The sequence below is a fragment of the Muscardinus avellanarius genome, assembly GCF_963383645.1.
Source record: "Muscardinus avellanarius genome assembly, chromosome: 10".
Classification (NCBI taxonomy): domain Eukaryota; kingdom Metazoa; phylum Chordata; class Mammalia; order Rodentia; family Gliridae; genus Muscardinus; species Muscardinus avellanarius.
Window position 1 is genome coordinate 291259 of NC_137796.1, and position 23486 is coordinate 314744.

The 23486-nt window shown below is 53.8% G+C and overlaps 1 protein-coding gene across 1 annotated transcript in view; it reads right to left on the reverse strand.

Moving 5' to 3' along the window:
- Positions 1–1971: 1971 nt before the first annotated feature.
- SPIRE2 (spire type actin nucleation factor 2) overlaps positions 1972–23486 on the reverse strand; it is a gene marked incomplete at both ends in the record, with an annotated part of 33356 nt that continues 11841 nt past the window's right edge. The window contains 13 exons of the mRNA XM_080702042.1: positions 1972–2194; positions 2568–2683; positions 3828–3855; positions 6516–6583; positions 6718–6852; positions 9472–9550; positions 11210–11457; positions 12229–12386; positions 13899–14022; positions 14362–14448; positions 15280–15444; positions 15531–15608; positions 17274–17630. Of these exons, the coding sequence (XP_080558168.1) occupies positions 1972–2194; positions 2568–2683; positions 3828–3855; positions 6516–6583; positions 6718–6852; positions 9472–9550; positions 11210–11457; positions 12229–12386; positions 13899–14022; positions 14362–14448; positions 15280–15444; positions 15531–15608; positions 17274–17630 (1866 nt within the window). The remainder of the gene's footprint in view (positions 2195–2567; positions 2684–3827; positions 3856–6515; positions 6584–6717; positions 6853–9471; positions 9551–11209; positions 11458–12228; positions 12387–13898; positions 14023–14361; positions 14449–15279; positions 15445–15530; positions 15609–17273; positions 17631–23486) is intronic.

The following is a 23486-nucleotide window of genomic DNA, read 5'->3' on the forward strand; positions in this document are numbered from 1 at the left end:
ATCCTCCTGTCTCAGCCTCCCAAATGCTGGGATTACAAGTGTGTGCCACCATGGCTGGCTTTCTTTTTTTTTTTTTTTTTTTTTTTTTTGGTGGTGGTACTGGGAGTAGAACCCAGGGACCTTCTACCTCTGGGCTACACTTCAAGACCTATTTTATATTTTATCTGGAAACAGGGTCTCACTAAATTGATAAGAGCCTCACTAAGTAGCTGAGGCTGGCTTCGAACCTGTGGGATCCTCCTGTCTCAGGCCACCACGCCTGGCTTTTTTTTTTGATTCAGGGTCTCACTAGGTGGCTGAAGCTCTTGCTAAGTGCTGAGGATAGCTGTAATCCTGTTTCAGCTCCCAAGTTCTGGGATTACAGGCATGCCCCACCATGCCTGCCTCCAGCCTTTTTTTTTTTTTTTAATAGAACTGGAGATTGAGCCAGGTGTGGTGGTGCACACTTGTAATCCCAGCATTTGGGAGGTTGAGACCCAAAGGATCGCGGTTCGCGAACAGCCTCAGCTACTTAGTGAGGCCCTTTGCAACTCAGTGAGACCCGGTTTCAAAATAAAGAATAAAAATTAGGGCAGGGGGTGTAGCTCGGAGGTTGAATGCCCGAGTTCCATTCCCAGACCCGCAAAAAAAAACCAAAAAAAACCGGCAGGGGGTGTAGCTCAGAGGTCGAATGCCCCTGGGTTCCATCCCCAGACCCGGTTAAAAAAACAAAACAAAACAAAAACAAAAAACTGGAGATTGAGCCCAGGGGCATTCTATCTCCAAGCTACATCTGCAGTCACCATTTTTTATTCTTTATTTTGAAACAAGGTCTAAATTGTGGAAGGCCTAAGTAGCTGAGGCTGGCCTCAAACCTGCAATCCTCCTGTCTCAGCCTCCCAAGTACTGGGATTACGTGTGTGGTATGTATCACAACGCCCAGCCCTTCAGCTTATTTTTGAAATGGTCTTCCTAAATTATTGCACACTCCTGCCCTTGAACCTGTGATCCTCCTGCCTCAGCTTCCTGAGTAGCTAGGATTACAGGTGTGCACCTGCTGGACTTGGACTTTTGAGCAATCCTGTTAGGCCTGTGATCACTCTTAGACTGAATGCACTTTGCCTTGTTCAATGAGTGTGAGTTTTGGGGTCAGAAGCAGAATGTCAGGGTGTGGATATGGACTGTCCCCAAAGGCGGGGACCAACCTCTTGGAAACCTTAGGAGGCAGGGCCGTGCTGAAGGAAGCAGGTCCCCGGAGGCCTGCCTGAAGAGCGTGTGGGGCCTGGCTCCTTCCTCTCCCTGCTTCCTGGCTCCTTCCTCTCCCTGCTTCCTGGCCACCATGGGCGGCAGCTCTGGTCTGCCACGTGCTCCCCACCGGGATGTCATCTCACCACAGGCCCAGGGTGATGGGGCCCCGCAACCATGGAGTGAAACTATGAGCCAAATAAACCTTTCCTCCTTTTAAGCTCTTTATCTCAGGTACTTTGTCACAGCAACAGAGGCTGACTCACACACCCCATAAGGCAGAACAGGAGCAGTCAAGGTGCTTTGGTCCATCTGGGAGCCAGGGGACCCTTGTCCCAACCTAGATGTCCACCCAGGAAGGGGATGCTGCTGAAGTCTCACTCCTGGGGTGGAGAAGTGGACATGGGCCAGGAGCCCTAGGCTCTAGAGTCCTGGCCCTCCCTCCTCTGACAAACCCCTTCCCCACTTCCTCCCTGCCCGTCCAAGGAATCCTCTGAGGAAACAGCCTTCCTCAGGGTCAGGGCTGCAGAATGAGCCTGGCCCCAGGGAACTGTGGGGTCAGGAAACAAAGTATATAAATATATAGGCTGTGTGTATATATTAGAAACGTATCTATATATGTATATATGTACATGCACAGCTGGAGGGTGGTGTTCAACTGTGCCCCAGGGCAGGCAGAGCGCCTCCTGGTGGCCTGGTGCAGTCCTAAGCCAGCCTCTTCCCCGGAGGCCGGGCTGCCTTGGGCCATCATTTGAAGTCCAAAGTCCTGTCGTTGGGGATGTAGAGGGACTGGGTCTGGCGGCCACGGCGGGATGTGGTGTTGAGGACGTCCATGCTCTTGCGGCTGGAGCGCACGATGTGGGCCACGAAGCTGGTGCACTCACTACAGACGTCCTTCAGGACGCAGCCATGGGCGTAGATGTGGGGGAACTCCTCTTCCACGCTCTGCCACTGTGTTCCCTGCAGGGATCTGAGGCAGGGTGGGAGTCGGGAGAGGACATCAGGGAGACGGACCAGCCACCCAGGTACCACCGGCCCTCTGGGATCCCACCCCCCGAGTTTTATGTCCACAGCCACCCCTCCAGGCTGCCTGCCCCTCCCTTCAGCATCACACCTTCATGGGATTTTGGCTCTTCCTTGAGGCACTAGAGACTTGGTCCTGACCCCCAGTTCAGTTTCCATCTCGACCCACTCTGCCTCCCAGAGCCCTCGAAAATGATCTGCATCTCAACAGCTGCCTCAAATGTCCATTTATAATTCCGGGGGGCATCTTCACTGCCCAGTTACCATCAACATCTGCCCCCCACCCCAGCAACACCCAGAGACAAAGCCAAGGAACATACTGGAAGACATCTCTCCTCTGCGACGGTGTAGGCTTGGCAGTCAACGCCTTCTGAGGGCTTTCAAAACCCAGTGTGTAGACAGGAATGTGTGCACACTTCTTGGAAGGCATCTTCATCTGCAGCAGAGGGAGGTGAGGCAAGGCCCCAGCAAGGACAAGCACACCTACTGCCTCTGGGTGGCCGCCAAGAGGCCCGAGGTCTGCGGTGGCTCCTCCCGCACTCGGGTCTGCACGCTGGGCAGGGCCTCCCTCATCACACCCTGGCTGGTTTTCTGTTTATCTAAACGGGAACTCCTCAGAGAGCAGGAAGCTTGCCTTTTATCCCACGAAGGGCCTAGCATCATGCCTGGCACACAGTTGACATTTAGCACTGACGAAGTGGAGGTTTCCCACCATCGAGGGCTAGGTTATAAAGGAGGGTCTGGAGCGCCCTTCAGCAGCACCTGACCTGAGGGGTGACTGACACCTCTCAGCATTATTGCCGGCTTTCCTCTGTGCATGCCTGCCTCATGGAACACGCACCCACATGCAAGAGAGCCTCACCAAGGAGCTGTGTAAGGACTCTTCTGCGAGGACTAGCCTACTCATGCAGTGTTTACAGCTTTTTTTTTTTTTTTTTTTTTGCAGTACCAGGGATCTGCCTCTGAGTTACACCCTATTTTTATTCTTTATTTTATATTTATTTATTTATTTATTATTTATTTATTATTTATTTATTTATTTTGGTGGTACTGGGGTTCCTGGAAACCCTTCTACCTCCAGGCTACACTCCCAGACCTATTTTTTATTTTTATTTGGAAACGGTCTCCTAAGCCAGCGCGCACGGCTGGCTTCGAACCTGCGCGATCCTCCTGTCTCAAGCGTGGGGATTACAAGCGTAATCTCTAAAATAAAGAATAGCCACCACGCCCGGCTATTCTTTATTTTAAAACAGGGTCTCAGTAAGTTGTGGAGTGCCTTGCTAAGTACCTGAAGCTGACCACAAACCTGCAATCCTCCCGTTTCAGCCTCCCAAGTACTAGGATGACAAGCATGCACCACCATGCTCAGCTTTAAAGCTTTTTTAAAAAAAGACCATTGGCAATGGTGCTTAAAAACTGCATGAAGGCTTGGAAAGTATAGGACAGGGTTCTCTGCCTAGAGGCAGGTGATAGATGAGGTGCCTGAGGGGGTGGGATTGTTCCATACATCCAAGTCCAATAGGAGACAGCAGAGCCCTGTCTCGCTTCACAGAGACCTGGAGATCTGAGGGGATCCTTACCTTTATGCTACAGGAAGTGCAGACAGCCCTGGAAGGGAAGAGAGTGCAATGAACGGGCCCAGGGGAAACACTGCTGCTGGTCCCACATCCACCCACCAGGCCCGCGTCCAACAAGCATGCTCACAGTGGCCTGGTGCCGGCCGCTGCAGAAGCTTGCTTGCTTGCTCCTTGTCTCCTTCCCAGTACACCTCTGCCCCTCAGCTTTCTCTCAGGAACATCTGCTGGATTTTCCTCATCCCTCTACACTGGTGGTGCCTGATGTCTCTCACCAGAGAAGCACCATCTAAGCAGGGGGCCTCAATCGAGATGCTAAAAAAAAATTTTCTTTTTGTTTTTTCGTTGCAGTACTGGGTATGGAACCCAGGGGCATTCTGCCTCCAAGATACACCCCCCAGCCACAATTTTTATTTTTTATTTTGAAACAGGGTCTCACTGAGTTGCAAAGGGCCTAAGTAGTAGATGAGGCTGTCCTCAAACGGCAATCCTCCTGTCTCAGCCTCCTAACTGCTGGGATTACAAGCGTGCATGAACACGCCCGGCTGAGATGCTCAATTTTTTAAAATTTACCTATGTATTCATTTATTTTGTGGTATTGGAGATTAAACCCAGATATATTTTTTAAAAAGGGCCTCACTAAATTGTTGAGTATTTGAACTTGTGATCCTCCAGTTTTAACCTCCCAAGTACTGGAATTACAGGCGTATACTACCATGCCTGGTTGAGATACTTAATTTTAAGCAGTAACTAACATTTTCTTATTCCCACACCCAGTTTTTTTGGTTGGAGTACTGGAGATTGAATCCAAGAGCTAACACTAACCTACAGCCACAGCCCTCTTTTGCACTATTGGGTATGGAACCCAGGGGTATTTTCTACCCCCAAGCTATACTCGTTTTTTTATTCTTTATTTTGAAACAGGGTCTCACTGAGTTGCAAAGGGCCTTACTAAGTAGCTGAGGTTGTCCATGAACTGGGATCTTCCTGTCTCAGCCCCCCAAACACTGGGATTACAAGCGTGTACCACCACGCTCAGCTTTCCCAGAGCTTAAAAATCATCTCTCCCTCCCTCTCTTTCCCCCTCTCTCCTTCTCTTTCTCCCTCTCTCCCTCCCTCTCTTTCCCCCTCCCTCTCTCCCTCCCCCTCTCCCCCTCCCTCCTTTTCTTTCTTCCTCCCTCCCTCCCTCTTATTCTCACACTTGACTCTGGGCAGCAGTTGAGGCACCTGGGGACAGTCTGGGCTTGCTCTGTGACTTGCCACTTGGGCCTGGGGGCGCTTGGTCCGGGGCTGCTCACTCTGCAGCCTTTCTACGTGGAACCTCATGAATCATGGTACTTTCAGTTACGGCTTGTAGAAACAGACACTCTTCTTGACCCTGAGCACGTTCCACACACCTGTAATCCCAGTACTTAGGAGGCTGAGACAGGAGGGTCACAGGTTCCAGGACAGCCTCACCAGTTTAGCAAGGTCCTGTCTTAAAACATGTATAAAATAGGGCTGGGAGTATGGCTTGGAGGTATGTCCCTGGGCTCAATCCCCATCCCATTCAGCCCCCCAAAAAGAAAGAAAAAACAACAAACACGGAGTTGTGGCTTTGGCCGCCCACCTGCAAGTCTACAAGAAGGGTAACAGACATAAGGGGGCAGGTACCATGAACAAGGGTGCCCCACATGCTGCCAGGCAAAACTCAAGAGGCTGCAGTTACCCAGCACAGTGGTACTGTTTTGTTTTTGTTTTTGTTTTGTGGTACTGGGGATTGAACCCAGGGGCATTCTACCTCTGGGCTACAAACCCAACCCTATATTTTATTATTATTTTTGTGGCACTAGGGATTGAACCCAGAGGATTCTATCACTGAGCTAAACCCCCAGCCCGATTTTATTTCTTATTTGGAAACAGGGTCTCATTAAGCAAAGGGTCTTACTAAGTTGTTGAAGCTGGCTTCGAACTTGTGATTTCCCCTGTCTCAGCCTCCCAAGTACTGGAATTACAAGCATGGGCCACCGTGCTCAGCTTGCTGGCACTGCTTTTAAGAAATGAGCTAAGGGTGGGGATTCTTTTTTTGGGGGGGCCTGGGGATGGAACCCAGGGGCATTCGACCTCCAAGCTATACCCCCTGCCCTTTTTTTTATTCTTTATTTTGAAATAGGGTCTCACTGAGTTGCGGAGGGCCTCACTAAGTAGCTGAGGCTGTCCGCGAACCGCGATCCTCCTGGCTCAGTCTCCCAAATGCTGAGATTGCAAGCGTGCCCACCACGCCCAGCAAGAGTGGGATTCTTGCTGGAGGATTAATGTATATCTTGAGCATATCAAGCATTCTGAGGATTGAGGTAGCTTCCTGAAATGCACGAAGAAAAACAAAGAAAGAAAGATGCCAAAAAGGACAGCCCTAGGACCAACTGAAGCCCAGCTTGCTCCGCCCAGGGAGGCGCACTTGGAGAAAACAAGAAGGAGCCTGAGCTGCTGGGGACTGTCCTTCTGCATTCATGGCATGAGAAACACGAGGAACCTTCAAGACTGTTCTGTTCCTCAGCTGCACTAACGATGTCTCGAGGACTCAAGAGCTACAGCATAGTGCGCGACAGAACATTCTGGTAACCAGAGCCGTTCCACCACACAGGTCAGTGCTGGCCTGGAGGCAGCTCACCTCCTCCTCGTTAATCTGTAGCCGAGTGCAGGCGGCAGGCTCACCTTTTGCAGAAGAGACAGGTGGGCGGCCAGGAGAACAGCGGGAACTTGGCTCGGCAGCAGCAGCAAATCTGCAAGGGAAGGACTGCCGAGGGCCCAGCTGCTTGGGCCCACTGAGGTCCAGCCCAGTCCTCGCCCGGCCCCAGGGTTCCCCACCAGCCCGGGAGCAAGCATGGAGAAGCCCTGCCGGCACGGGCTGCCCTACCTTCCCTCTCTTCAGGCTGCTGAAGAGCTCCTTGTCCTGGGCAAACTTCTCCATCTCGGCCTTCACCAGCACTCGGCGCACGTCCACCACCTCCTCCACAGTCAGAGCCAGGCTCTCCACAGGGTGCCGGAACTCCTGGGGTTGGGGTCCTGCTCGCTCAAGCCCAGGGCCAAGGCCCAAGAGCTTCTCTCCTTCCCCAGGGACCCTGGTCCAACAATCTGGCAACTCCCTGAACTGTGCTCACGGCTCACCCGCTCCCCACTCCCAGGAGTGGGCGTGCTCCCTGTTCTGTGAAGAGGCCCTGCTGCTAGGGCAAGCTTCCCAGACCTGCTGGCCTGGAGCCTGCCCCTGCTCTCACTGACCACTTTCCCTGAGCTGCACCCCCATCAGTTCATAGTGCTCCCTCCTGCAAACACACACCAACCAGGGTGGGCCGCAAAGCTCCCCTCCCCCTGGAAGCCTTAACTAAGGAAGCCCCCTCCCTTGCCACGCTCTCCCAGGAGCTCCTGGACACTCTGTGCTGCTTGACCCTGTGTGTGCCCTGGCCTCGGCAGGGGCATGGTCCTACTGGGCCTTTGCTCAGTGACCCAGGCTTCACTGCCCAGGGCTGGCACAAAACTTGATGTTGGACTTCACTAAGCTTCACTTTCTACGAAAAGGGGTTGTGTTTCAACTACACTGAGGTAAGCTGGGTGTGGTGGTGTATGCTTGTAATCCCAGCATTCGGGAGGCTGAGACCAGAGGATCATGGTTCACAGACAGCCTCAGCTACTTACTTAGTGAGGCCCTATGCAACTTAGTGAGACCCTGTTTCAAAATAAAGAATAAAAAATAGGGCAGGGGTATAGCTTGGAAGTCAAATGCCCCTGGGTTCCATCCCCAGACCCGCAAAAACAAAATAAAACAACTCCATTGAGGTAATACACATGATATCCTTAACATAGCGCCGGGCGCACAGAGCTTGAAATGTCAAATATTGTGACAGCTACAAGGCTGTCCCAAAGACAGAAGTTGAATGGTGCCCTTTGTCCTAGGTTGGCAGTGGGCTATCCTTGCAGGGCTCTCTGGCCAGAGGAGAGCATAGGGACCCTGTGTCCCTCTCCACCGACCAGGGGCATTGAGGCCCGTGGGCTCTAGTACCTGTTGCCAGGCCCTTGTGGCCAGGAATCCTCAGGCCAGACACAGAGGGAGCAGGGCCTGTCCCCAGAGGAGGTACAAGTACTGCTGCAGGCAGGACTGGAGACTGCCAAGAGCTTCAATTTGTTTTGTTGTTGTTGTTCTGTTCTGTTCTGTTCTGTTTGGTACTAAACCCAGGACATTCTACCTCTAAGATATACCCCCAGCTCTATTTTACTTTTTATTGTATTTTATTTTGGTACTAGGGATTGAACTCAGGGCATTCTACCTCTGAGGTACACCCCTACCCCTTTTTATTTATTTTTTGAAATAGGGTCCTGAGGCTGTCCTCAAACCTGCATTCCTCCTATATCAGCCTCCCAAGTACTAAAATTACAGGTGTGCACCCCCATGCCTGGCTTCTTTTTGGTGGTTACTGGGGACTGAACCCAGGTGCATTCTACCTCTGAGCTATATCATCAGGCCTATCTTTTCTTATTTTGAAACAGGATCTCACAAAGTTGTGGAGGGCCTCACAAAGTAGCTCAGGTTTCCCGTGAACCTGCGATCCTCCTGACTCAACCTCCTAAGTACTGGGATTAAAGGCGTACACCACCATGCCCAGTTGATTATATGTATGTGTGGGACTGGGAACTGAATATAGGGGCATTCCACCTCCAAGCTCGACCCCCAGCCCTTTTTTATTTTGAAACGGGGTCTCATCCGGTTACTAAGAGTCTCACGAAGTTGCTGAGGCTGGTCTCGAACCTGCAATCCTCCTGTTTCAGCCTTCTAAGTACTGGGATTACAGTATGTATTATCATGCCCAGCTCAGGTGCTCTGATTTTGATAACCAGGCTTTTCAGAAAGCACTTCCAAGATTTCAGAGCTAAAAGACACCATAAAACTTTTGGGGTTTCCTCCTCCTCCTCCTCTTCCTCTTCCTCCTCCTCCTCTTCCTCCTCCTCCTCTTTTTTTTTTTTCTCTCTCTCTCTCAGATTGAACCCAGGGTCTCTCATGTGCTAGGCAAGCTGGCCTTGAAATTGTGATCCTCTTGCTTCAGCCTTTCAAGGAGCTGGGAGTACAGTCGTGCACCCCTATGCCTGGTAGACTTGGGGAATGTGACCAAGATAGTGGTCCTTAATTTCCCTCCCTTGAGAATGAACTGCACTTGGTGACGCCCTCTCAGTGGGTAGTAAGTGTCAGGCTCAGACTGGGTCATGAGATTCACTATGGCTTCTTCTTGGCTTTCTCTTGCACCACTTCTCTGGAGGAAGCCAGCCACCATGTCATGTGGACACCTAAGCAGCCTGTGGAGGGTCTGAGCGGTGCGGAGCTGAGGCCTCCCACCCAGGGTACCTTCCAGACAAGGCTGCTGATGTCTGGCTGCAACCTCCCAGCTTACGAGTGACCATCTCAACAGAGAGGGTCAAGGTCTTGACCAACAACATGACCCTTGCCCGGGCTAGGCTGCTCAAGGGCTCTGGGCTGCAGTGCCAATGCGACCCAGCAGGTGGCAGCAAAGACCAACCTCCCCAGATGCAAAGGACAAAGCCAGGCCCATCACTATCCACTAGAGTCCTGGGAAGGACCATGGAGATGCTCCACATCCCCGGGGCAATCTGCACCGGCACTCACCAGCCACAGGTGCCTGGCGTTGGCGTCCGGAGCAGACACAGAAGCCTCAGGCCTGTCGGCTGGGCTGCGCTGGGTGGAGCTGGGGTCAGGTGGGGACTGAACACTCGAAGCACCGGAACCTGGAGGAAGACCTTAGGCAGTGAGGACCACTTAGCAGGAAGGCGTGTGTTCCCGTGGGTGGACAGCCAAGCTGAAGGTCAAGTGGAAAGCCAGTCAGTCACCCAGCTGGGAGCTGTGCCAGGCCTGTGTGGTCAGAGGGCACACGGGACCCTGCAGCAGGCTCTCCTCCTCTGGCCCGCACATACCAGGGGCTCCAAAGGCAGAGCTGAAGCCTGCCTAGGGCACGGGCTCTGCAGGGCCCAGGGGCAGCAGGGGAGGAAGAGACCTGGGGTGAGCCTAAGGCCTGGACCAAGGAACACTGGACACTGAATCACCACCACCCAGCTGGCATCTGAGCACGGACACAAAGCTACAGGGCTGCTTGGGTGACCCAAGGGCAGACCATGCCTGGTGAGCAGATGGCCCCTTGTCCCCAGGTTGGCCTGAGCGCCCAACCCTTCAATGGTGGACCAGCCCTGCACTGCCAGCAAGCACAGCCCAGGCCTTTGTGCTTCTGGACAGGAAAAGAGCTGTGGGAATGGTGGTGTGTAATAGGCGGGGTTCCAGCGATGCTGCAAGCCTACCTGCCCATGAGGGACTCTGGCTCTGTGCACCAGAGAAGCTCTGGAAGTCCTGGCTAGCCAGCTCTCTCCCCTGAAAGAGGTTCTTTTTTTTCCCCTTGTGGTACTGAGGAATGAAACCACAAATGTTCTACCTCTGAGATGCACCTCATCCCTATTTTATTTCTTATTTTTAAATGTTGCTGCCTCAAACCTGAAATCCTCTTATCTCAGCAAGTACTGGGATTGTTTTTGTTTTTAAAATGGAGGGGTTTTTTATATTTTATTTGGAAGCGGGGTCTCACTAAGTTGCCAAAAGTCTCACTAAGTAGCTAAGGGTGGCTTAGAACCTGTGTGATCCTCCTGTCTCAGCCTCCCAAGTGCTGGGATTACAAGTGTGCACCACCACGCCCAGCTTATACTGGAGTTTGAACCCAGGTAGAATACCCAGAGGCATTCTATCTCTGAGCCATACCCCCAGAACTATTTGGGTTTTTTTTGTTCTGTGGTCTTGGGAATTGAATACAGGGGCATTCTACCTCTGAACTACAACCCGAGTCCTTTTTTTTTTTTTTTTTTTTTTTTTGGCAGAATATGGAATTGAACCCTGGGTCATTCTACTTCCAAGCTATGCCCCCAGCCCTATTTTTTATTTTTTATTTTGAAGGAGGGCCTCACTAAGGCTGGCCATGAACCTGCAATCCTCCTGTCTTAGTCTCCCAAGTACTGGGATTACAGACATGCGCCACCAGGCCTGGCTTTCATTTTTATTTTAAAACAGGGTCTCTCTAGGTTGCTGAGAGTCTTGTTAAATTGCTGAGGCTGTCCTGAAACCTGTGATCTCCAGTCTTAGATTTCCAAGCACTGGGATTACAGGAGTGCACCACCATGCCCAGCTCCAGTATGTTGATAATACAATGTTTAGTAATCGAATCATGGGGATTTAAGTTCTTTGTAAAACTTAAGTTCTCAAGTCTAAAAGGGGATGCTTGCCCGAGGTAGGAGGGAACCGTAAACACCCTTCCCACAGGCACCCCTGGGTGCTGCCTGCCGAGGATGAGGTGCGGCTATGGCGGCACACAGCGCCGTGGGACGGCTCTGAGGGGCATGGCGGGCTGGGTGAATGGCGGCACTTGCCCTGGTTTCGGGTGCTGGGCCTCCAGGTGTGCATGCTGCCTGCTCGGGGCCGGGGTGCTTCTGTCCCTCCTGGGGGCTGAGGGGCTGGCTGCAGGCCAGAGGTCACCTCATTCCGGAGCTGGGCCAGGTCGTGCTCCGAAAAAGAGCGGTCCCGTTTCAGTGTCACGTCCCCACACGGAGATTCTTCTTCCTGCGAACATGTTAGACACAGCCCTGCCCTGGCTGTTCATTCTGCCCCACCACCTCTTGCCCAACCCTGCACCAAGGCCTCAGACCCAGAAGCGCTGCTGGTCCCCAAGACCCCAGGCTGTCCTCCACGCACTGCCGGTCTCTGGTCTTCTGGAACCTTCATAGCAAGTCCTGAACTCTTCCCTGAGGTCTTGGGAAAGCGCGGGAGAGGCCAGGCTGGGGTGGGAGGAGGCTGAGCTTTCTGAGAGGCCATGGGCTGAGGCCTCCCCCAGCCCTGAAGGGGAGGGCTAGGGCCCGCCTTTCTTTCCTTTCTTTTTTTTGGGGTTTGGGGATGGAACCCAGGGGCATTCGACCTCCGAGCTACACCCCTGCCCTATTTTTTTATTCTTTATTTTGAAACGAGGTCTCACTGAGTTACAGAGGGCCTCACTAAGTAGCTGAGGCTGTCCCCGAACCGCGATCCTCCGGTCTCAGCCTCCCAAATGCTGGGATTACAAGCGTGCCCACCACGCCCGGCTTTAGGGCCCGCCTTTCACACTGCCCGGAAGCGCTCTCCCTCCTGGCCACAGGACAATGGGTCACTTTTCTTTCCAGCTGGGAGAGGCCACTCTCCCAGAGTCCCAAGGTTCCCTCTGAGCTGCCAAGTGGGCAAGGACAGCTGCCCCGGCCCCAGCTGCCCGGTCCTGCCGGTGGCCAGATCACGGGCTCAGCTGAATGCTGCTGCCATGGCTTGGCTTCCCCCCAACCCCGCCAGGGTCTTCATGAGTCTGACCTCAGATGTGGTCATCTCTTCCATCTCAGCCAAGGTCGGTGCCTTGAGCAGGACCCGGGGCCGCGGGCGCTGTGCACCCGTGACAGACAGGTTGATGCAGGATGTAGACTTGACATCCCCGGAGCAGGCGCTGAGGATGCAGGGCAGGGAGCCAAAGCCTGGAGGGAGGACGACAGGCAGGACCCGACAGTGAGCAGGGAGACAGTGAGCAGGGAGAGAGGCTGGCAGGACATGGAGGGAACCTGAGGACTGACCAATGAGCAGCCAGCCTGAAGACAGGCCTGCCAGACACTGACCAATGAGCAGCCCAGCCTAGAGCAGGCCCGCCAGACACTGGCCAATGAGCAGCCCATCTTAGAACAGGCCCACCAGACACTGACCAATGAGCAGCCCAGCCTAGAGCAGGCCCGCCAGACACTGACCAATGAGCAGCCCAGCCTAGAGCAGGCCCGCCAGACACTGACCAATGAGCAGCCCAGCCTAGAGCAGGCCCGCCAGACACTGACCAGTGAGTAGCCCAGCCACACACAGGCAAGAGGACTCAGAGGTGCCTAAGCTCTTGAATTTACAAGGAAGGTCCAGTCTCAGTTATTTAGATAAATATCTGGTTTTTTCAAATCCAAATCTTATTCTGGCTTTGAGCTATACCCAAACCCTATTTTACTTTTTATTGTGTGTATGGTACTGGGGATTGAATCCAGGGGCATTCTACCTCTGAGCTATACTCCCAGCCCTATTTTTTATTTTATTAAATAATTTGTTTATTTACTTTTTGCAGGTCTGGAAATGGAACTCAGGGGCATTTGACCTCCAAGCTACACCCCCTGCCCTATTTTTTATTATTTATTTTGAAACAGGGCCTCACTAAGTAGCTGAGGCTGGCCAGGAACCTGCGATCCTCCTGTCTCAGCCTCCTGAATGCTGGGATTACAAGCGTGCGCCACCACACCTAGCTTTTATTCTTTATTTTGAAACAGGGTCTCACTAAGTTGCAGAGGGCCTCACTAAGTAGCTGAGGCTGGCTGCAAACCACGATCCTCCTGTCTTAGCCTCCTAAGTACTGGGATTACAAGCATGTGCCACCATGCTCAGCCATCTTACTTTTATTTTGAAACAGGGTCTCACTAATTTGCAGAGGGCCTCGCTAAGTTGCTCAGGTTATCCTTGAACATAAGATCCTCCTGTCTCAGACCCCCAAGTACTGGGATTACAGGTGTGCACCACCAGGTCTGCCACCAGATCATCCTTGTGTGCTCTTTTTTTTTTTTTTTTTTTTTTGTGGGTCTGGGGATGGAACCCAGGGGCATTCGACCTCCGAGCTAAACCCCCTGCCCTATTTTTTATTCTTTATTTTGAAACCGGGTCTCACTGAGTTGCAAAGGGCCTCACTAAGTAGCTGAGGCTGTCCGTGAACCCTCATCCTCCGGTCTCAGCCTCCCGAATGCTGGGATTACAAGTCTGCGCCACCAGGCCCAGCCCTTGTGTGCCTCTTGATAAAACTTTATGAGCTGCCAGAACTCCCTGAATCTACACTGCAGAATGAAAATGTCCTGTGTCCTCCACCCACACAGGAGCTCCCGAGGCTGACACCACTCCCTGAGCTGTGGCCTGACAAGGGAAAACTGTGTGGTGGTGGTGGGGGGGACAGGCAGGGCTGCTTGAGGGCTCACCGCGGGTGCCCAGGCGCTGGTCCCCCACTGGGCGCAGCCTCCGCTCCTGCTTGATTTCCTCCAGGATCTTCTCATGCAGGGTCCTCTGCTTCTGTGGCAACGGACGAAGCCTTCTCTCTGAGACCTGCAAGAGGATGGAGCACCAGGCAGAAGGGCAGGTGACTCCCTCCTGCTAAGAGCAGGGAGCTGCTCAGGGAATCCAGGAGGGTCAGCACTAACCCTCAGCTCAGCAGGCAGGAACCTGGCCCTGGGGATCCTGCCCCTGCTGTGGGGTCAGGGTGGCCAGCAGGGTTCTTCCTAGATGGGAGGGGCCTGTGCCAGGGCCCATGCCTAAACGTGCAGCCAAGAGAAAGAGAGAGCAGAGCCCCCTCCCGCAGCGCAGAGATGCGCTCGGACCCCTTCCCGCGTGGACGCAGGACAGCACAAGGCTCTCGGGTGCCCTGGGGAGGAGCAGAGCCAGTACCTGCTTCAGTGGAGGCCGGGAACGAATGAAGTCCAGGATGAGCTCATGTGCATCCTTCTTTACCCTGGGAGGGATGTCCCCATCCACCTGCCGGGAGGGAGCTGCAGCTCAGGACTGGGCTGGCCAGGGAAAGGGCTGGGGGGCTAGGGGCTTGCTCAGCCCCTGACACGCTCGGTCTTCACACACACCCCCCTCTGATGGCCTCTGCTGCCTGGGACAGGCACACAGCAGATACCCAGGCCACACCCTGTAGAAGCCTCAGCATCCAAGGTCTCTCACACCCCTAACCCGGCTGCCTGAGTGTTGTACACCTCAGATTCTTCTGGAAAAGAGGGTGGTAACACCTGCCTCATAGGGCTGCCATTAGAATGAAATGAACTTGTTCATTAAAATTCTGAGTGGCTGAATGTGGTGGCACATGCCTGTGATCCCTGTACTAGGGAGGCTGAGATGGGAGGATCACAGGTTGGAGGACAGCCTCATCAATAAGTGAGACTCTCATCAACCTAGTGAGACTGTGTTTCCAAGTAAGAAATAAAATTGGGCCAGGGGTTCTGCTCAAAGGTAGAATGCCTCTGGGTTCAGTCCCCAGTACCATACATACATACATACATACATACATACATACATACATACATATTCTAAGAGTGATGCCAGCCCAGGTCAAGGCCACGTGAGAATTGGTTAAATGGAAAAATCCTGCAGCCTCGATTCTCCTGGTCCCTCCTCCAAGGCCAGCCCCTGGTCCCGTGTCTTCCCCCCAAAGACATACCACATCCCCAACACAACACTGTGCTGTGGGAGGCAGGCGGCACATCTACCCACTCACATCCTACAGCCCAGCAGCTGCTCAGCGCCCAGCACAAAGCCCGGGGTGCGGGCTCTGGCAGGGGGGCGAGGCGGATGCCCGGTGCTCACCATGACCTTGCGCAGTTTGTAGTTCCGGGCACGGATGTCCTGCATCAGCATCTCAAAGGGGGTGAGCTGGAACTCTGTGGGCAAGGGGTTGAACTCCTTCTCCTGCACCTTCTTCAGCTTCACCCCGTGGCGCAGCTCCCGCATGAGCTGGACCCACAGCCGGGCCTGGCCCCAGGAGGAGATAAAATAGCCCTCAGCCCCGCAGGCCCCCGGCGGCCCGGGCGCAGCGGTCAGGAGGGGCCCCATCTTACCCAGTCCGTGTGTCCCAGGTTGTCGAGCTCGGCCAGCGGCTTCACCTGCGGTTCCTCCTCCCCCAGCTTCTGCAGCATCTGAGACCACACGTCTGGTCAGTCCAGGGGAAGAGGCCAACTTGGGCCCGCCAGCCCTGCCCAGCCGGGGCTCCCCCTTACCACATGGCCACCACTCACAGGCCTTCCGCCCCAGACCTTGGGGCTCAGAAAGGTATCTGGGGCCACCAGGTCACACCCAGGAACCACACAGAGCATGTGTCCATCTGCCGTGGTGGCTCCTCCGGGGCAGGAGCGGGTGAGAGCCTTGCACCCACGGGGCACGTCCTCCCATCTGACCCACGTACCCCAGGGAGGCAATGTCTTCACCATGGCCGACACAATATGGAGGCCCCCTTTCTGTGAGGAGCTCCCATTTTCCTCCAGATCCTCAGGGACACTGTGGCTGGGCCACAGACGTGCCCTTCTCCTTAGAGCACCCACAGCTGTTCCTCCACAGGACCTGGGCCTCGCACCCTGCTCACTTAGCCACTCCTTTGACTACCAGGCCTCGCAGTGTTGGACACACTAGGTCCTCAAATACTGGTCGAATGGTGGTGGGTGGGGTGTGAAGGGACCTGCAGGTGGCAGGAAGCAGCGCCAGGTGGGGAAGTGCATACATGGTGGTGAGAACCAGGAGGCTGGCCCGACTGTTGGGTAGCTTCTATGGTGAGAATTTGGGGGGAAAGTGGGACTTGCTGTCGCAGCTGTCCTGGGCCTCAGTGGCAGCTCGGCCTCTGCTCTAACTCCACTGCCCTGGGGAAGCATCTGCCCTTCCCACACAGCTACTCCAAGACAGAACCGGTTACCCTGGCTTTCACCCCAGCCACTTGCCAGACGGCTCTGAGATGCTCTAGAAAGCGCTGCCAACTCGGAGCAGCACACGGTGTGTGGTTCTAATAATAGTTCTAGCATGGGACCTGGCCAGCTCAGAGGGCAGAGGGCACGGAAGGTGGCTCTCCCATCCTGTCTGTCCCTAAGCAGCCCAGACTGGCCAGCTGTGCCCGTTGAGGGGCCCTGGTCTCTGTGCCCATGATCAGCACCCTGAGCTTCCGGGGCAATGCTTGGCATGCAGAGACAGTGTCCCCTAGAGCAAGGGCTCCTGTCTGGGTGAGAAGCTGACCCAAGAAAAAGCACACACCGAGTGCAAAGGACCAGAGCACCAGGACCACCACTGCTGTGGGGGACATCCCCAGGACATCAGGGAGAGCAAGGAGGGAGGCCTGAGCAGACCGGACAGGGTGAGGAGCCTCCCGATCTTGGCACATGAAGGCCGCAGGTGAGGCTGGGCTCAGGCCACCTCAGGCCCCATCAGTCAGAACCGCCCCTGCGAGCCTGGCCAGGCTCCAAGGGGCCAGAGAAGCTGTTCAGGAATCTTTCTAGGTTGGAAGAAAGACAGAGAAGGCACCAGATAGCGTCACGGTGGGATCAGAGACCGGTATCGGTTAACTCTGCGAATTCCTTCTGCCACCTGAGCAAAAGAGCAAAGCCAGTCTCCCCGCCCCCGCCCAGATCCCCTTCCTCTCACTGGGGAGGCTGAGGGGAGGCAGGGTCCACGCACACAGGAGACCCTACCCCACCGAAACACCGAGGCTCCCTTGGAGCAGGACCCAATCCTCCCGGGAGGCTGCTCCTGGACCCTCCTGGCCCCCTGCGACATGTCCCACCGTCAGCACCTTGCTGCCCTCGTTCCTGTCCACTGCTCACCTCCTTGGCCTCCCGGACCCGGGCTAGGAAGGCCCGCAGCTCCAGTGTCTCCACAAAGAGTGCCCGGCACACAGCTTGGTAGTGGGCCTGCGCGCTCCGGGGGTCGGTCAGGCGCGCCGCACAGAGCCGCATGGCCTGCGCCAAGGTGCGCACGGCTCGGGGGCCGCCCTCGGCCTCCTCCTCCTCCTCGGGGCCCCCGTAGCCCTCGTCCGCGGCCCCGCAGCTACCGTCCTCGCAGTCGCTGTTGGCCATGAGGTCGATGAGCCGCTCCAGCTGCGGGCTGAGCTCCCGCTCCTCGCTCTCGTCCAGACCCCAGTCCAGTGCGCGGTAGATGGCGAAGCCCAGGGACTGCACCATCTGCACAGAAGGGGTGGATGTCACTGCAGGGCACTGCCGAGAGGAGCAGTGGCCATGCCACAGACAGGTGGAAGGGGATCATGGCTTACAGTGTGTCAGGGAAGTAGCAGTTGTCAGAGGGCACACACTGGGGCACGAGAGGGAGCTCAACTGAACTACGTCCCCAAAAAGCACAGCCACTTTGGGAAATAAATGGGAGGATTTTTTTTTTTTTTGGTGGTACTGGGGTGGAACCCAGGGACTTTTCTACCTCCGGGCTACATCCTCAGGCCTATTTTATACTTTATTTGGAAACAGGCTCTCACTAAGTTGCTGAGAGCCTCACTCAGTAGCTGAGGCTGGCTTCAAACCTGTGCGATCCTCCTGTCTCTGCCTCCCAAGCGCGGGGATTACAAGCGTGCGCCACCACACCCGGCTTAACTGGAAGGAATTTTATAATCAAATAAGTCTCTTGCCAGGTGCAGTGGTGGCACCTGTGATTCCAGGGCCACCATGCCTGGCCACGTCTCCTCTTCCATGATTTCAGGTAGTAGTTACCAACACACCGATACATAACAAAGTCTGCCACTCACACTCACAATAAATGGGATCTATTCACTTACATGTTTTTTTTTTTTTTTTTTTTTTTGGTGGTGGTACTGGGGTTCCTGGAAGCCCTTCTACCTCCAGGTTTTATATTTTGAAACAGGGTCTCTTAAGCCAGCGCGGCTGGCTTCGAACCTCCGCGATCCTCCTGTCTCCGCCTCTCAAGCGTGGGGATTACAAGTGTGTGCCACCATGCCCGGCATTCCCTTACATGTTTTAAATGTGTGTATTTCCCAGTGTATATGAATCTACAAATATATATGAAAAATACTGACTGCTGGGTGTAGTGGTGTGTAATCCCAGTACTTAGGAGGATCACAGGTTCAAAGCCAGCCTTAGCAACTTAGTGAGGTCCTGTTTAAAAATAAAAAATAAGCCGGGCGTGGTGGCGCATACTTGTAATCCCCGCACTTGGGAGGCTGAGACAGGAGGATCGCACGGGTTCGAAGCCAGCCTCAGCTACTGAGTGAGGCTCTCAGCAAGTTAGGGAGACCCTGTTTCCAAATAAAATATAAAATAGGTCTGGGAGGATAGCCCGGAGGTAGTAAGCCCCTGGGTTCCATTCCTAGTACCACCAAAATAAATAAATAAATAAATAAATAAATAAATAAATAAATAAATAAAACAAAAAATAAAATATAGGGCTGAGACTATAGCTCAGAGGTAGAATGCCACTGAGTCAGTCACTGGTACTGCAATAAGTAAATAAAATAACATAAAGTGGGGCTAGGGGTATATCTTGGAGGTAGATGCCCCCACATTCAATCCCAGTACCAAAAAAAAAAAAAAAGATCTTCGCTCCCAGTGTCAGAGCCGTGCTGAGCCTGGCGTAGCCATCGACAGCCCACTGGCTCAGCCTCTGGTCTCAGGTGGGCATAGAGGCACAGGGAGGTCGGGCTCTTGCCATGGCTAGACTGGTTGTCGTGCCGTGCTCCAAGCTTTGGGTCTGGCTGCCAGGATAGGAGCCATGCCTTTGTCGGGGTACTGTCCACTGCCTGGGTCCACCTTGCTTCAGAGGCCTCTCCTCTCGTTTCCGAAGCCCAGGGAGTTTGAGCCATGCAAAGCAACAATGGTGCAGAGGGCAGAGCCAGGCAGGGGACAAGGGCTCTCAAACATGGCAACCCCAGAACCCACAGGGCCTTGCAAGGTCAGCCCCGGCTCGGGGCTGGTGGAGAAGCAAGGCAGCGTTGGGAGGGGGCCCTGGCCCGGGCTTCCCTCTGCTTTCCAGTCACACCTTAGAATGCAGGATCAGTGCCACAGGAACACTAGTCTAATGGCTGGTCACACTGACCCGTGATGGCAGGGCCCTGGCGGGCAGGGCGGAGCTCCCGGGCACGCAGTGGTGGGAGGCAGGCAAGAGCCACAGGGCACAGAGCCCCATGAGTTCTCTGGGGCCCCAGGGAGCGGTGCCGAAGGAGCAAGGTGTGAGGAGGAGATCTCGCTGCTCCAGGTAGCCTCAGAGCTCCCGCCGCCGGTCTAGTCAGGGCACTACATGCGCTTTCTAATGGAGTCCACGCCACCCCACAAGGCAGGACAGACGGAGGGCAAAGCTGGAGAGCCCTGCAGCATGCAGCAGCACCACGCCTGCCCCGCTCCCTCCCTGAGCAGCGCAGGGAAAGGGTTCACGGGAGTCCAACTCTTATCTGATAGCTGCTTCAGTAAAAGCTTTCCTGTGCCCCAGGTCACTGGAAACTTTCTCTGGAAGGCAACAAATGCTTGCTTTCCCATAAGGAGAGTCCTGGGCAGCTGGCCAGGCCCAGGACCTCCAGCCCTGTCTGCAAGTTCTAGGGCTCGTTAGATGCTGGGGCTCCACAGCCCGGAGGCTTGGCAAGCCAGCCTGGGAACCTGCCCTGTGTCTACAGGGGCTGTGAGGCACCCCTGTGTGAAGGAGCCAGAACCGAGACTAGATGTTGAGGAGCCCCCAAGCCTGGGGAAGTGCTCTCAGGTTAACCTCTGAGAAGGTTAGCCCATGCTGGACTCTGCCCAAATTGTGTGTGTGTGTGTGTGTGCGCGTGTGTGTGTGTGTGTGTGTGTGTGTGTGTGTGTGTGTGTGTGTGTGTATGTTACTGGGGATTGAACTCAGGGGCATTCTGCCTCCCAAGATACCACCACCCCAGTTCTATTGATTGATTGCTTGATTGATTGTGGGTCTGGGGATGGAACCTAGGGGCATTTGACTTCCGAGCTAACCCCTTGCCCTATTTTTTCTTTTATTTTGAAACCAGGTCTCACTGAGTTGCGAAGGGCCTCACTAAGTAGCTGAGGTTGTCCGTGAACCACGATCCTCTGGTCTCAGCCTCCCGAATGCTGGGATTACAAGTGTACGCCACCACGCCCGGCTTCATTTTTTATTTTGAAACAGGGCCTCATTAAGTTGCTGAGGCTGGCCACAAACCTGTGATCTTCCTGTCTCAGCCTCCTAAGTACTGAGGTTACAGTCATGTACCACCATGCCCAATTTCATACAAACATCTTTGTTATACACAACACACACACACACACACACACACATATATAATTTTGCCAGGCGTGGTGGCTCACGCTTGTAATCCCCGCGCTTGGGAGGCAGAGACAGGAGGATCCTACAGGTTTGAAGCCAGCCTTGCTGGCTTAAGAGACCCTGTTTCCAAAAATAAAAATACAAAAATAGGTGTGGGAGTGTAGCCCAGAGGTAGAAGGGTTCCATCCCCCCAAAAAATGTGTGTGTGTGTGTGTGTGTGTGTATATATATATATATATATATATATATATATATATATATATATTTTTTTTTTTTTTTTTTTTTTTTTTTTTTTTTGCGGTACTGGGGATGGAACCCAGGGGCATTGTACCTCCAAGTTACACACCCAGGCCTATTTTGTAGTTTTTGAAATAGGGTCTCACTGAGTTTCAAAGGACTTGCTAAGTAGCTGAGGACGTCCACGAAGGATGATCCTCTGTTCTCAGCCTCCTGAACACTGGTATTACAAGCGTGCACCACCACACTCAGCTGTAAGTTTTTTGGGGGTGGTACTAGGAATGGGACCCAGGGGCTTTTTACCTCCAGGCTACACTCCTAGACCTATTTTTTGTTGGTGGTACTGGGGTTTCTGGAAGCCCTTCTACTTCTGGGCTACACTCCCAGACCTATTTTATATTTTTATTTAGAAACAGGGTCTCTTAAGCCAGCGAGGCTGGCTTCAAACCTGTGCGATCCTCCTGTCTCCGCCTCCCAAGCGGGGGGGGGGGGGGGTTTGGGGGGATTACAAGCGTGCGTCACCACGCCGGCCACTCCTAGACCTATTTTATTTGGAAACAGAATCTCATTAAATTGCTGAGAGCCTAAGTAGCTGAGGCTGGCTTCAAACTTGCATGATTTTCTTGTCTCAGCCTCCCAAGTACTGGGATTATAAATGTGCACCACCACACCTGGCTCTGTAAATGTTTTTAAGACAAATTACAATGAGTATCCTTTGGAAAGTTTTTAGGTGAACTAAAGTCCTCTATTAGAAGACTCTGGACAGCAGGAGCCAGCTGCCCCCCAGGAACCAGGGGCATTCTACCTCTGAGCTATACCCCAGCCTTATTTATTTATTTATTTATTTATTTATTTATTTATTTATTGTGGTACTGAAGGTAGAACCCAGGGGCTTTCTACCACCAGGCTACACTCCCAGATCTATTTTATCCTTTATTTGGAAACAGGGTCTCACTAAGTTGCTGAGAGCCTCACTCAGTAACTGAGACTGACTTCGAACCTGTGTGATCCTCCCATCTCAGCCTCCCAAGTGCTGGAATTACAAGCGTGTGCCACCCTGCCCAGCTCTGCATAATATTTTAGATAATTGTCCCCAAAAGTCCAATGTTAAAAGCCGGGCGTGGTGGCGCACGCTTGTAATCCCTGCGCTTGGGAGGCTGAGACAGGAGGATGACACAGGTTCGAAGCCAGCCTCGGCTATTTAGTGAGGCTCTCAGAAACTTAGTGAGACCCTGTTTCCAAATAAAATATAAAATGGGTTTGGGAGTATAGCCCGGAGGTAGAAAGCCCCTGGGTTCCACCCCCAGTACCACCACCAAAAAAAAAAAAAATAATAATAATTAATTAAATAAAATATTATGCAGCAGTGAAAAAGAATGACTAACATCCTTATGGCAACAAAGATGAGTTTCGGAAACACACAGTTTTCCTCCCCCAAATTCCAAGAGCTATGTACAGAACAACGCCATGTTCACAGAGCTGACGAGCAACACTCAGCGACGACGTGTTGTCTAAATAGCAGCCTTAAGAGGTGATGGGGCCGGGCGTGGTGGCGCACGCTTGTAATGCCCGTGCTTGGGAGGCTGAGACAGGAGGATGACACAGGTTCGAAGCCAGGCTCAGCTACTTAGTGAGGCTCTCAGCAACTTAGTGAGACCCTGCTTCCAAATAAAATATAAACTAGGTCTGAGGGTGTAGCCCGGAGGTAGAAAGCCCCTGGGCTCCACCCCCAGCACCACACACAAAAAAAAGAGGTGGCGGAGGCTGCGTGGTGGCAAGAAGCTCACGGGCTCTGGGCTGGCTCTGCCAGAGTCAAGGTTCCCACCAACAGATGGTGCATCCTCTTCTGCGGGGCCTAGCTCCACCCACATGCCGCTTAGCTCCACCCACATGCCGCTTAGCTCCACCCACATGCCGCTTAGCTCCACCCACATGCCGCTTAGCTCCACCCACATGCCGCTGCGCTCAAGATATAAGTGGGGACGACATCAAAACTATGATCTAAAGAAGCAGTACCGGGCGTGGTGGCGCACGCTTGTCATCCCCGCGCTTGGGAGGCGGAGACAGGAGGGCCCCAGGTTTGAGGGCAGCCTCAGCGACTCAGTGAGGCCCTCTGCAACCTAGTGAGACCCTGTTTCAAAATAAAGAATAAAAAATAGGGCTGGGGGTGTAGCTTGGAGGTAGAATGACGTTGGGTTCCATCCCCAGACCCGCAAAAAAAAAAAAAGAAGAAGAAGAATGAGTGGAGAGATGCCATGAAGCGCAGGCGCCGCGGGCGGTGGGCAGGGCTCAGGGCAGGGGCTGGAGGCTGGGCTGCGGGCCTCAGGCATTCCTGGCAAGGGCCACTGGCTGGTTTCCTTGTTTGCCCCTGAAAGCCACACTGCCACAGGCCTTGTGCCCCGAGGCCAACGCAGCACCACTGGCTCCTCCCTCTGCAGGAACAGGCGAGGGGCTCCTGGCCACACCACCGCCACACCACCGAGAGGCCTGCCTGCCCTCTGTGTCCCCCCAGCTGCTGCAGTTAAGCTCTTGGA